Source organism: Sinocyclocheilus rhinocerous, unplaced genomic scaffold, assembly GCF_001515625.1.
Source record: "Sinocyclocheilus rhinocerous isolate Xijiao unplaced genomic scaffold, SAMN03320098_v1.1 scaffold1202, whole genome shotgun sequence".
NCBI lineage: Eukaryota > Metazoa > Chordata > Actinopteri > Cypriniformes > Cyprinidae > Sinocyclocheilus > Sinocyclocheilus rhinocerous.
Genome location: NW_015657483.1, coordinates 217,696 through 232,590, shown reverse-complemented (window position 1 = coordinate 232,590; position 14,895 = coordinate 217,696). Strand labels below are relative to the sequence as shown.

The following is a 14,895-nucleotide window of genomic DNA, read 5'->3' as shown; positions in this document are numbered from 1 at the left end:
CTAATCCCCTCCTTCTCATACTTCCACAGGTCTATTACTGCCTTCAGGTGCACCTGGTAAACTTAGAGTCAGGCATTCATTATTACAATGTAATGAATAAAAGTCGAAGACATAATAGTTTTATTGTGAAAATTATTAATTTCCATCACTTATTTATACATGAGAAGTAACTGTTTGTAAACTATGAAATGTGAGTGGTTCACTTTACACTTGTTGTCTTTCTGTGGTTCTGTAATCAAACCTTTAAAATAATTGAAATGCATAAAATTTAAATATTGAAATAAGTAAAATTAAAATAACTTGCAAAATCATCCATTATACCTCATTACAGATTGTTTTACACTCACTGTTTTCTGTGTAGATTATTATCTGTATATTATAGATCAGTTTTTCCGCAATGGGTCACATTGACACTCTCCTTCCAAAGTCACAATTCTGCAACTCGTGTATCATCTAGAATTCTGAGTTTCTTACTTGTGAATGCACCTGGTCATTCATGTTCTTGCAAATCTAATTATGATATTTACAACTCCATATTTCAGCACATATATTCATATTGTATTATATCAGTCCGACCAAGGTCTGCTGCTGTTTAAAGGCCAGTACACACCAAGAACAATAAATATAACAATTATGATAAATATTAGCAACCACAGCGGACGATAAAGTTGTTTATTATAAGTGCGCACTGAAGTTTTGTCATCTGCCACTTTAAATGCTCAATCTCTTTAACATCAGGTGGATTTTGATTGGTTAATGTTTTTTATTGTTCATCAGATAAAAAATAAAAATGTCCTGAAAATGATTCCAACGATATTGTTCCTCTCTGTCAATTATTAGACATTATAAACATTATAGTTTAATTTATCATTATAATTATTGTCCTTAGTTTGAACGGGTCTTAAAGGCTATTTATTTGGAAATGTGCTGCAAAAGAGAAATGCATTTTACAATAATTGTGAACCAGGGAACATGCAAAGATATAACTTATGTGTTATCAACAGTTTTTCATAAGTTGGCTGGTTTGGGTTCAGCACTAAATTTGTGACAAATTTTGTTCAATTTCTATTCTAATATTAGTATATCTAGTATTTCCTCATTTGCTTCATTCTTTTAGTGAATTGGGTTAAAACAGTGCAGACAGCATGTGCAAATAAACAGCATAATTAATTCTTAGTGAATCCCCTCTTTTGTGTTTTCTAAAGAGGCCAAGGCTTTCTTGCCAAGAGTTCAAAGAGTATGAATGAAAAGCTGTATTCACACAGTGCAACACCCATTTGCTTAGAGTTAAAGAGTCAGGAGAGACAGAAGAGAGCGGGAGCACAGATCCGCCAGGCTGTTTTAACGTTTGTGGGGTCCTTTATTGAAAGCTCTACTGTACCAATTACCGTCTGCCACATGATGTGCTCTGTGTCTGATGTGTCTGGCACTGGCTTTCTGCCTGAAACACAGAGAGAGGAAGGTAGAGAGAAAGAGGAAAAACAGAAGAGAAGTCTCTAAGAGGCAGATCAACGAGATGAGAGCGACGTCAGTGTCTAAGTGCACCTGCACGTTCTGCTGCCACTCTCTGACTCTCCGCTGAAGGCCGTCTCAAAGCCCCTTTGATGTGCTCTTCAGCATGCCTGCTTGTGATTAAAAACACAGTTGTGATTACACCTTGGCATTAACCGAACTCATCCCATCTGAAGTGGGAGATCCTCAGCGACGCTAGATGGGGGACGCAAGCTAAACACTTGCTTTAGAAATGCAACAGCATCTCTCATACCGACAATTCGCTCATGTCTTTTGTTCATGAAGCCATCATTGTAGCTTTCTTTGTGTCAGATCTCATTATTTTGTTTCATTCTTATTCATTCTGATCTTTGTGCTTTTTTTTGTCTGTTGTCTCAAAATCTTCAGGCTAAACAATGTTTGGATTTCTTTGTTGTTTTGAATGTTGAAAATTATAGCTCTAAACATTCATGCACAATCCTCAAGAGTTAAATTTTGTAGAGAATCTTTTTTTCTTTTCTTTATAGGCCTAACCTCTAATAAACTTTGACTCTAAATGCTTACAAGCTTCTGAGACCCTTCTACTAGAATCTTGTCCCATTCCTCAGTTGAAAAACTTCCAGATTACTGATAATCTTTGGTTTTCATGTTGTCACTGCTTTCTTCAAATTCCACCAAATATTTTCAATGAAATTTAAATCTGAAGACTGAACAGGCCACTCACAGACGTTCTACGACTGATCCCTGAAACAATCTTAAGTAGATTTGGATGTATACTTTGGGATGGCTGTCCTGCTGGAAACTCTAATGATCATCAAGCTTCAGTCTATGCACTGAAGGCATCACAATCTTTGACAGAATGGCCTGATACTTCAACGAATCTATGATGTCCTTCATACAGTCAAGATTTCCACTTTCTGTAACAGCAAAGTAACCCCATAATAAGACTAGTCCAGCTTGAGACATACCCTTGATCCATGGGTTCAAAAAGTTCCAGTTTGGTCACGTCACTCAATAAAACATAATTCCAGAACTCCACAGGCCTATCCGAATTGTGTCGTGTTTAAGTTGTGATCTTCTTGGTCACGAGTTGCGTTCAGTGTCCGACATGAAGGCCATGCTTGTCTAGTTTTCTTCTATCAGGTCATCTTGCAAGTCACTGGCAGTAAATCGAGGGTTTTTCTCAGTTGCTCTGATCAAACATTTTATTATATATATTTTTTTTTCAACGCCCTCAAAGGTTTTCTGGTACAGCATATTTTAAACTTATTAATAAGGCTGCCAGCTGTGTCTCTAGGAACTTTTAGTATCTTGAAAATCACCTTGTAGCCGAAAATCTTCTTGTAACCATCGACTTTCTAATGTAATAAAACAATTTGTTCTCTATAGCTTTTGTGAGAGTTCTTTTGGTTGGCCATATTTTCTACTCAACTTTAGCACATGCATGGGCTAAACTTGTACTGTATATGTAACAGCTCTAGCAAATTTAGTTTTGTTATACAGTTTCTAAAGGCTTAATTGTGTTTTAACACAATTTTGTACCCTCCCATAGAAATAAATTTACTTTTAAAACAGGGGGTTGAATAAGGGTTGAATAATTATGACATAGCTCTATTACAGAAAAATCCTATAACAAAAATTGTTACATTATATATTGACATTATCAAAATTCCACTAATGCATTTTTTTTAAAATCTGAATCTACAGAAATGCTTACATTTTCAAATTATTACAGTCAATGGGGGGTTTAATAATTCTGGTTGCAATTTTATAGTATTCGTAATAAAATAAAGAATTGTGGACTTATCATAACATTTATATATGTGATTAAATTTATTAAATATTGTGCATTTAATTAAATTATGACATTTCATAATTAAATGAACCCCTCTTTAAAATGTAAACAGTAACCTCTCCTTTTTTCTCTTGTGTTCAGTGGCATCTCTCTTCTGGTGCTAAAGCAGCAGTGGATTTCCTCACTGAAGCTGCAGTCTCTGGGTGAGATCAGTGCTGGAAACGTGTACGTCACCAACAACAGTCAACTTTCTGGTACAGCATATTTTAAACTTATTAATAAGGCTGCCAGCTGTGTCTCTAGGAACTTTTAGTATCTTGAAAATCACCTTGTAGCCGAAAATCTTCTTGTAACCATCGACTTTCTAATGTAATAAAACAATTTGTTCTCTATAGCTTTTGTGAGAGTTCTTTTGGTTGGCCATATTTTCTACTCAACTTTAGCACATGCATGGGCTAAACTTGTACTGTATATGTAACAGCTCTAGCAAATTTAGTTTTGTTATACAGTTTCTAAAGGCTTAATTGTGTTTTAACACAATTTTGTACCCTCCCATAGAAATAAATTTACTTTTAAAACAGGGGGTTGAATAAGGGTTGAATAATTATGACATAGCTCTATTACAGAAAAATCCTATAACAAAAATTGTTACATTATATATTGACATTATCAAAATTCCACTAATGCATTTTTTTTAAAATCTGAATCTACAGAAATGCTTACATTTTCAAATTATTACAGTCAATGGGGGGTTTAATAATTCTGGTTGCAATTTTATAGTATTCGTAATAAAATAAAGAATTGTGGACTTATCATAACATTTATATATGTGATTAAATTTATTAAATATTGTGCATTTAATTAAATTATGACATTTCATAATTAAATGAACCCCTCTTTAAAATGTAAACAGTAACCTCTCCTTTTTTCTCTTGTGTTCAGTGGCATCTCTCTTCTGGTGCTAAAGCAGCAGTGGATTTCCTCACTGAAGCTGCAGTCTCTGGGTGAGATCAGTGCTGGAAACGTGTACGTCACCAACAACAGTCAACTCTGCTACTACAACACCGTCAACTGGACGCGACTCTTCCGCACCAGCACCCAGAAGGCCCTGATCCGCAACAACCGTGACCCCAAGGAATGCAGTGAGTCCATCACTCTGTTTTATTGTAGTTCCATTTGGCTTTTAAATAAATTAGTCAAAGCCCAGCATAGCAAGATGTTTGACTTGAGGTCTGGTCAAGAAATACCTACTAAGTGGGGTGTCTTACATAAAAATATAATTTAAAAAAGCAGTTATTCACAACATCTGTGAGAAGATGGCTTGAGGCTAGAATCATTTTCAGCCTCCCAGCTGCTGTTTGTCCTGGTTCACCCGAACCACAGTGAGAGTTCACGACATCTCATGCAGAGCTCGCTGACTTTGAGGCAGTAAACTCGGTCACTTTGTAAGGTGCTGGTGCAGCTCCCTCATACCTGTTGTTTTGCCTGGGTCAATGCACCTCACTGAGCCTAGCGGGGGTCATGAGGGCCCAGGGTTCCTCCGCAGATGGAGGGGGTCAAGAGGTGTCAGATGATCAGAGTCTCACTTTGCTGTGAAAGACAAGTACTGATCCAAGCCCCCTACTACGTACTCCCTTTTTACCCTTCAAAATCACCCCGAGATCCAGAACACAGAGTTCTTTGAGGTTTTTTTTTTTGTTAAAGACTTGAAGAAATGTGGAACGATGTTACCATAAGCCTGAAAAAAGACCAAATGCTTCAGGTCTAATTACCCATTCTCTGCAAACGTTAAGTCGCTTCATAAAGGATCACAGGGAATTAATTGCAGGGTGACCCTGCAACAATTTCTGGCATTTCAGGTGATTTTTTTCTAGGATAAGCTGTAATCACCACAGGGAATTTACTTTCACCTCTGTCTTTAAAAACTCTCTCTTTTCTCGCTGCTGAGTGATGTTTATGACTATCTAAAAAACTGTTTTTCCCCTTCTTTTTCATTGCACAGGATGTTGTGATGTGACAGCAATCATTAATGTCTCACGGCAACCGTAGCCTTTTGTAGGGCTTAGCGATCCCCCTGGCTCTAACCTATCTCCCTGGAAACCAACCCAGCACTGCTTTTGACGTCAACACAACCCAATTTGTGTGTTTTCAACCAGGTTAAAACTTTGAAGTTGGCATCTTTTTGATCCATCTGCCACAAACGTACAGCTGAAAGGGCTTCCCACTTCTCTGTGTCGCTCCTCATGCTGTTGGATACCTGCTCTGAGCACCTAGTTGGTCCTTGAACTAGAACATGTTGTTCCCTGAGAAATGCTGAGATTTTTGTATAGTGCTCTCTGGAGTGCTTTTACATGTTATTGCTCATTCATTCATTCAGCAGTGCTTACAGTAAAATAAAACTCTCCTTAGAGAATTAGTCCTCAAAATAAAATGCTACATTATGGATGTTTTTATTTTTTTAATTGAAAGCAATTTTTTCTTATATATTATATTAGCAGCATAACGGTTTGAGTGAAAAGTTTAATTTAAAAATGTATGTGAATGTCGAGATGTTTAGTATTTGATTTGTCTACAGTTTAGTCGTCTTTGTTGTTTTGGATGTTTTAAAATTATGGTCAATTTGATTAATTATTAAAAAAGTAAATAAAGCTATTTTAAAACATTTAAAATATATATAATTTAAATAACTATGACTTATATTTGTGTAAAAAAAAAAAAAAAGTGTTGTATTAAAGTTATTTCATTATATTTAAAAATCCCATCATTTTTATTATTTTATATTAATTATCCTACATATTATATTAGCAGTAAAAGTTTAATGAATATAGTGGATGTTGAAATTTCTAGTATTTGATTTGTTACCATTTTTCTTTAATGTCAGCAGCACATAAACAACTTAAACTCCATGAGTTCTTGCTGTAAAATCCAGCACGATTTGAGTTGTTCCAAAGAGCATCCTGAGCTTCAATGGAAGCAAGAACATCTGACTTTATGTTCACATGCTCACAAGTTTGCTTACATTTGACCCTCTCTATACTCTTTGATGATGAAATTCTCATTATTAAACTTTTTGTTCACATGCTCACAAGTTTGCTTACATTTGACCCTCTCTATACTCTTTGATGATGAAATTCTCATTATTAGTTTCAGAAGTTTGTCTGTTGAGGAGGACGTCTGTGAGACATGCTGAAGTTGTGTCAGCAGTATTTTTTTAAAACACTCTCCCAGCTGCTGCAAAATCCAGTGCCTCAGTGGGTGGGCGCCCGGACTATTCTGTCCTCATTTCAAATTGAAATACAGCGGTTCATATACAAGTATAATACATCCATGACCGGACAAGTAACAGATGGCGTGTGCATTGTGTTCAATCGCGGTTTTACAAAGAATCTTTTCCCTCTATCAACTGGATGTTTCCCAGGGGTGGACTGACGGCACCATTCTGAGACAAATTTGCAATAGATCGAAATGCAGCTACGGACAGAAATTAGTTTTTCATTGTGACACCTTGAAACAGTTGGTTTAGAATCAATAAAGAAGAAGAGAAAAAAAAAACAATTTCTTGCATAATTTGCGTAATTTAACCAAACATAAATTCTAAATTTTATTCTAAAATTATATTAGTACTGTGTGTCATCTATTGCCATAAATATAAAAATAAATACAAATGTATAAAAATGATTATATTAAAATTACATTCAATTTTGTACACACTGAAACGTTTGGGGTTGGTAGGATTTTTAAAATGTTTTTAATGTTTTAAAATTATTTTTAAAGGCTCTCTTTGTTCACCAATGCTGCATTTATTTGATCAAAATATGGTTAAAAATTAAAAATAACTTGTTTTTCATTTTTATTTTAATATATTTTAAAATGCAATTTATCTATGAATTTTCTGCAGCTAGTAGTCTTGTCTTAAGGAATCCTTTAGAAATCATTGTAATATTCTTAATTAGTATTTGTGTGGAAACTGATACATTTTTTACAAGAATTTGTGAGTAGAAAGTTCAAACAAATGGCATTAATTTGAAATTATAAATTATATAAATGTAAAATTAGCAATGTATGTAAATGTAGGAGGAGTTAGTTATTTACTGACATTAACGCTCTTGTATTAATAATCAGAATATTTTTTGCAGTTTTGGATCGTATGATATGTGATCCGCTGTGCTCTGATGCTGGCTGTTGGGGTCCGGGGCCTGACCAGTGCTTGTCCTGTCGGTTCTTTAGCAGGGGACGTACCTGTGTCGAATCCTGCAACCTGCACGAAGGGTAAGTTGTTAAACATCACATTCCCACAGATATAACAAATATAACTCCACAACACTTTATTTGTGCAGGAGTTTCACTTCATAAATCTACAAATCTCAAGTATCACAGGTGCGCCCAAGCTATGTTGTAGGATTATTTGCATATGCTTCACGACATTGTTTATTAATGTTTGCTTGTAGAAAACGTGTATTCCTAAGATTGAACTATAGCTAGCTCTTTTCTCCAGGGATTTCACCAAGATTCATGTCTCCATCCTCTAGACAAACAGTAACAAAACAGCAGAGCAGCACATCCCCTGGCTTTGGAGAGCAGGTTGCAATGATGAAACGTAAGCTCGGTTGAGCTGGAAAACAAATAACAGTGTTTGGGTGAGCTAGATGAGCTGGGTACATCTTCTACCTTATATGACGTCTACACCAAATACAGTGGTGTGTGGAGCACTGTGACAGAATGAAGAACTGAGTAAAGCCTTGGTTTTGTTGTCACAAAGGTACAAAGATTTAGGCCAGATAAACAGACAAGCACACGTACAAGTGTTTCTTTAACTGTGGGCACTTTTGACCCTGTGGACTCTTAAAACTTTCACTAATTTATTCAATGTGTCTACTAGCAGTGTCCAACAGTAGACACATGTATCATAATGTCATCATTTATTTGGGGGGAAAAAATAATTTCCACACAATAAGTGGTTTTATAACATAAATCTTCATGACATTAATTTATGCTTTTATAATCTTAATAATTGTTTAAACAATTTAATACTATTTTTATGATGGATTTTCATACCTTATGTTTCATAGACTGGTGCTGTGACAAATATAAAATAATGTCTTCTAAACTTTAAAAGTATAGTTCACCCAAAAATGTTATTTCTGTAATCATTTACTCACCTTCATGTCATTCCAAACCTGTATGACTTTCTATTTGAAAAATGTCTCATTGTTTTTTTGTCCATGCAATGAAAGACAATGGGGTCCAGTGTTGTTTTGAACCCCACTGACTTTCATTGAATGGACAAAAGCAGTTGAAACATTCTTCAAAAATATCTTCTTTTTTTGAAGAAAAGAAAGTCATACAGATTTGGAATGACATTAGGGTGAATAAATGACTGATTAATTTTAACTTTAAATGGTGAGCTATCCCTTTAGAGGCATTTAAAAAAAAGCACAAATACTGTAGATATAAAGTGTTTGACTAAACACTCTTGAAAGTAGAGTGTGTGGATTATGTAGGGCACAGGAAATTGTAAATGTGCCAAAACACTCTAGAAAACATTTTTTGGAAGTCTGTGTATTTTCTTGTTGTCCTTTCTTGTTTCGTGAGCAGCCAGTAATATATTGACAGTTTATTTATTCATGTATTGTCTTTGTGATATTTTACGGTACCCGGTGTCTTTATCTCATCATAAATTCCTAAACAACCCAGGATGAAACTAATTATTTTGTTTTCCGAGGTGCTGTAGATTCAAAAATTGATGTTTTGTTCAAAAAGTTGTGTTTTGGATGCTGGTGTGCTGATGTTCCTGGCAGGCTACTTAACTAGCTCAACCAGCAAGGCTTCCATCTTTACCAGAAAATCAACCAGTACCAAACCAGCATGAAAATTCATTTTGGTAGCGATTGTTTGTCTAATTCCACAAAAAATGGTTTGGCATTGATAAGCTCTTTCTGTTGGTTTACAGAATTGGAATAAGTAAACACTAAAGGTGTTGATCAGTGCAGTGAAGAAGGTAATTTACAGATTGGTTTTGAGTTCCCTCTTTATTTGTTGTGTGCTTACGCACCGCTCAAAGGGAAAGACCAATATCAGCTTTTGATTGATTTGACTGAGCGAAGCAGCGAAATTCATTTTCTCCTTTGCCCAGAGCTAAAACAAGACAACAAACAAGCGGCATCCATTTTCACATTCTAATACAACAGCATCTACCCGTTTAAATCAGAAGCTTGTCCTCTGTGTGTTTTAACTAGGCCAAACATGGATGGGAGCCTGTATTTTATATGTATGCCATATCCATGTTGGTTGATAGTGAATCAGAACCAGGGATCGTACACCCTGCGATGGTCCCACATGATTCTTTTGCCTTGCAGACTGGCCAGCTCTAGGCCCAAGCTGCTCACCAGGCCCTATGTGGTCGAGAAGCGGGAGGCGGGTTTGGAGAGGTACAGCACGGCCACAGACGCATCACTGTCTCGCACTGTCACGTCTGCCTACTCACCCGTCCCACACGCTTCACCCAGTGCCTCAATATCTGTGCTGCTGTTGTGTGTGTGTGTGTGTGTGTGTGTGTGTGTGTGTGTATATCTGTTTTTGCAGGGTGATCTTAGAGTCTGTGTTTTCTCTGTTTCTCCACTGGTTGTCGACCTCTGCGGTCACACTCGCTGTTCACTCAAGATGATTCACTCTGTATTTGGGAATAAACAACCAATTTGTTACTAGTGCTTAATACAGGTAAATAGAGCTTTCACAAAATGGCTTTGTGATCCAATCATGAATGCATCACGTTTGAAATGAAAATGGCCCTTTGAAATTGCTAGAGCGCAGTTTTCTGTGTCAGACAATATTAGGGTGAACATTATAGTTCTAGAGTTAGGAGTCAGTCAATTTTTATACTTTTATACTGAAATGTAAACTTTTATTCAGAAAGGATGCATTCAGTTTATCAAAAAAAAAATGTGATAGTAAAGACATTTACAATGTGTCAAAAATTTATATTTCAAATAAATGCTATTATTATCAACTTTCTATTCATACACTAAAGACTGGGGTAATGGCTGCTAAAATTCAGCTTTGCCATCAAAGGAATTAACTACATTTTAAAATAAATAAAGTGAAAACAGTTATTTTAAATTGTAATAATATTTCACAATATTACTATTTTTACTCTTTCTTTTTTTTCAATGCAGTCTTGGTGAGCATAAGAGATTTAAAACATACATATAAAAAAAAAACATTCTGACCCCAAACTTTTGAACAGTAGTGTATCTTTTGTATTTTTCTCGTGAGTCACACTTCTTAACCAGGAAACATGTTGTGGACACCGAACATGCAAACATTACAGAGCCTGTGAAGTTAATGTTTATGTAAGGGAAAAAGAAAAGTCATTTAATAATAAGAGGGTCTTCAAAAAGCTTTCCTCACGGTCTATTCAAAATGTGCTGTGCCTTTTAGATAAAGAATAATTAATTGTCATTTAATTTAGCATTCAATGAGGTAACACATCAATAGTAATAAAAAAAAAAACTTGCCTTTGCTATACATATTTTTCTCTCTCGCTGAGCCACCATCCTCCGCTTGTCACACCAATGGATGTCAGCTTCTAAAATGTCACTACCATCTTTAGAGGAGTGATGGGACTGGGAAGTGACTGTGTTTACCCGTATTGAACCATTTTGTGATCATTTGTTTCAGAGGTCCCTGGCTGATTTCCTCACTGTGGTGCTTTGAGGTGTCCCTGAATGTGCTTGATGAATTGTCACCTCGATCGGTGGTGAAGGCTGACTGTTTGCTTTTGGTCAATAGTAACTGTGTTTGCCAGCTGTGGCAGCCATTTGAGGAGTGCTGTAAGCACCCTGCGGATGTGTTAGATTCCACTGTTGCCTCCCTACGGCCTTGCAGTGCCTCAGGCGCTGAATTCCCTTCGGCTGCACTTTCACAATCTACCCGTCTTGTGTTTGATGGCTCTTCTTTTACTGCCTGTGATTCAGACTTTCCTCATTCAGGTCCTGAAATCTGAAGTGTATTTAATGAGCTACAATATCTGGTCTGAAAATGGAAAGTTGTCTTGTCTTTAAAAGGCTAGACCGGGCAGAAACAAGGTTTTGGGGCAGTCGTGGCCTAATGGTTAGAGAGTCGAACTTGTAACCCAAAGGTCGCAGGTTTGAGTCTCAGGTCCGGCAGGGAATGTAGGTGGGGGGAGTGAATGACCACTCTCTTCAACCCTCAATACCACGACTGAGGTGAGACCCTTGAGCAAGGTACCGAACCCCCAACTGCTCTCTGGGCGCCACAGCACATTGCTGCCAACTGATCCGGGTGTGTGTTCACAGTGTGTGTGTGTGTGTGTGTGTCTGCGTGTTTGTTCACTACTCACTGCTGTGTGTGTGCACTTGGATGGGTAAAACGCAGAGCACAAATTCCGAGTATGGGACACCATACTTGACTACACGTCACGTCACTTTAATTGAATAGTATAGATCCTTGGGTAGGAATTCCTGGAAGAACTTTGAAAAATTACATGCTGTTTTTTCCCATCTGAACCTTGAGTGTTCTGAAGTGGTCATTATATGTCATTGTAGTGTGTTATGTTACCTCATGTTTGTCTTTTTTCCCTTTCTTTCTGTTTTATAGGGATGTACGTGAGTTTGCAAACGGTTCAGTGTGCCTGGAGTGCGATGCGCAGTGTGAGGTGGCGGATGACGACGGTCTTACCTGCACTGGGCCTGTGAGTTCAGTCTCATTTCTACCATGCTACACTTACAAAACAATAAGCCTATAATATCAGTCTTTCAGAACAACCAAACTAACAAAACTGTACCATGGTGTTTTGGACATATGAATGTGGTATCATTCAGTACTGTGGGACTATAATAGAGTGCCATGATATTTATACTGTTCAAAAGCTTGGGGTCAGTACATTTTTTTAAAATACTTTTATTCAGCAAAGACACGTTAATTTGATAATAAGTGACAGTAAAGACGTTCATTGTTACAAAAGAATACAAATCAATGCTGTCTATATGAATCTAATTCTATTGATTTAATTCTATCTCATTTTAATTCTAATTATTCTATTGATCATATAATACTGAAAAAATGTATCACAGTTTCCACAAAAATATAAAGTTTTCAAGATTGATGATAATAAGAAATGTTTCTTAAAAATATATGTTAAAAAAAAACCTTACCAACCTAAAACTTTTGAATGGTAGTGTAGACTTCTGAATTATAAGAATAATCTGATCAATTTGATAAAAAATATTTTTATTTTCAAATTTCTGTCATATTTAACAGTGTCCTTTTCACAAGACTTAGTCACAGACAAAGACATGTTAAAGGCAAGTTGCAAGTGAGTTTAGGTAATTGGCCGACCGTACATTTTTTTACTAGCCAACTGTATTTTGCATTTTTTTTTTAAATCTGTTGATCTCACTTGATGAACGAACGACTCGAAAAACCCGAAGACTCGAAACAGGTGAACTACTTGACTAATTCCAGTACAGAACCTATAGGATGTTGCGCATGCGCGACTGAATGAATCACTCCCCGAGACGACTCGTTCTTCCCGAGTCATATGATTGATTCTTTCAAAATGAACGAATCGTTCAAGAACGACCCATCACTACAGGACAGTCTCTCTGTTAATGCAACTAAACAAAACTGTTGAGCCTGTAATATTGTGTTCCTTACATTTTTTTTAACATTATATTGTGGTGGATTAATTAAAAAATATCTGTTGTAGCAGAAAAGAAAAGAGCTTTTTTTTGGATAGACCATTTGAATCTTTTTGATTTGATTCTTTCATATCAGTAAGAGTTGTTATTATACTGAGATTTTGCAAGTTCACTCACCAAAGCTGATTTTTCTTGCATTTGGAGCTTGGTAATTGTTCGTTTTTGATTATGTGAGTATGTTTATTTCATTTCAGTGCAATCTCTTTCAATATCTGTTAGCTTAAAGCACAAACAGAGCTGAACGGCAGACACTTCCTTCGATTGGCTTGGTCCAATGATTAATTGAATCCCTTGTTGAAGTGTACTTTTGCTGCTGTGGGATTGATTTTGCTTTTTGTTAATTTAGTGAGAAAGTAGATTAAGTTGCCTAATCTTGGCAAGTGTTTACAGAGAGTCCTGCCCCATAGGAGACACCTGAGAGTGGGATGAATAAGCTGTTTGGATGTCCATGAATCTGATTAGGTTAGAGAGACATTACCATAGATGGGATGTGTGCTCAGCACTGCCCCTTTTTCAAAACAGCCTCAAGCACTTTGGTTAAAATTGATGACTACATGACAAGGTGCGTACGGCCGTGTGCTTATGTGTGTTTCCGAAAGGGGATTTAGGCGATCTGTCTCTAATGCTCTGAGACCTCGGGCTGTTGTCTGCTTGAGTCAAACAGAAAGGTCTCGCAAATGACACGATTATGAGCCCTCCGAGACCCATATCAGCACAAACATAGACAGAAACAAACTCTATAAAACTGTGTGCGTGTCCAGAATTTTTTTTTTTTGTTTGTTTTTTTTGCCTGTGCCTGGAAATTTAGATAACAGATATACTCTTCTTCATGCGGATTTTGCTTGATTACAGCCTGTTATCTGGTTCAGTCAATGTGCCACCATTTTGTTGTCAAATATAAACTATATATATATATATATATATATATAATTATTATTATTGTTGTTGTTATTTTTGTTAAATAAAATAATGAAGCAATTTATTAAATAATAAAAATAATTCCACACTGTGAAATATTATAGATTATTATATTACTAAATACATTATTTTATGACAATTAAACAAATGTCTTTGCAATTCTCATTACAGTTATATAAAAATGTGGGGTCACGGTTCGATTCACGTTTAGTACAACAGGAATTTTTTTTTTTCATTAATTTTGAACAGACAGTAGTGCTACATGCATGCAGCATGAGCAGTTGTTTTTGAAAAACTGAATTGCCTGACTTTAGATTTGTGAAATTATGCTACATAAGACACCTGCACAAAACAAAAACAGCAGACGGACTGAATGAAAAAGCAGATTTATTTTCTGACATCAGGTGGCGCTTATGGAACAGCAGCGATATAGAGCTTCCTTGGTTACCTCTGTAAACAAAGCAGCTGCGCTTACAAACACTACTTTAATATGCATTATATGGAGGTAAGAGGAAAAGAAAATGCCATCGAAACATTTCTGAAGACGGTCAGTTTCCCTCAGAGATACATTTATATAAACCCCACATATTTGTCTTCCTATTTCAAGCAACAAGAACAGTGAGCTTGATCTGCCTGGAACAGTATGTTCTTCTCTTTACAGATAATCTCTTCTTCTGCTCTTTCCTGTTGTGACGGTTAGTGTTGTATTACCGTGCACAGCCCCTTCTGGATTGATTGCTTATGACTGACTATATTCGTCGTCTGACTGCATGAAGCGGGACGCCCATACCATGACGGTTCGGGACAAATACATGTATCGTTACACCCCTAGTGTCTTATGTAATCTAACTGCGTTACAGCAATGAGAATATTGAGAATTTAGAATTATGATAATTGCAAAAAATGTACATTACCAACCAGACAAGTTACTGTAATAAAAATTTGAGGGAGAATTATGCTTACCTGCCATAA

At 36.3% G+C, this 14,895-nt stretch overlaps 1 protein-coding gene across 1 annotated transcript in view; it reads left to right on the top strand.

The window, feature by feature from the left end:
- LOC107721020 (receptor tyrosine-protein kinase erbB-4-like) overlaps positions 1–14,895 on the top strand; it is a 344,542-nt gene that overhangs the window by 260,037 nt on the left and 69,610 nt on the right. The window contains exons 12-14 of the mRNA XM_016528874.1: positions 4,229–4,428; positions 7,423–7,555; positions 11,903–11,996. Coding sequence (XP_016384360.1) covers positions 4,229–4,428; positions 7,423–7,555; positions 11,903–11,996 — 427 coding nt within the window. The remainder of the gene's footprint in view (positions 1–4,228; positions 4,429–7,422; positions 7,556–11,902; positions 11,997–14,895) is intronic.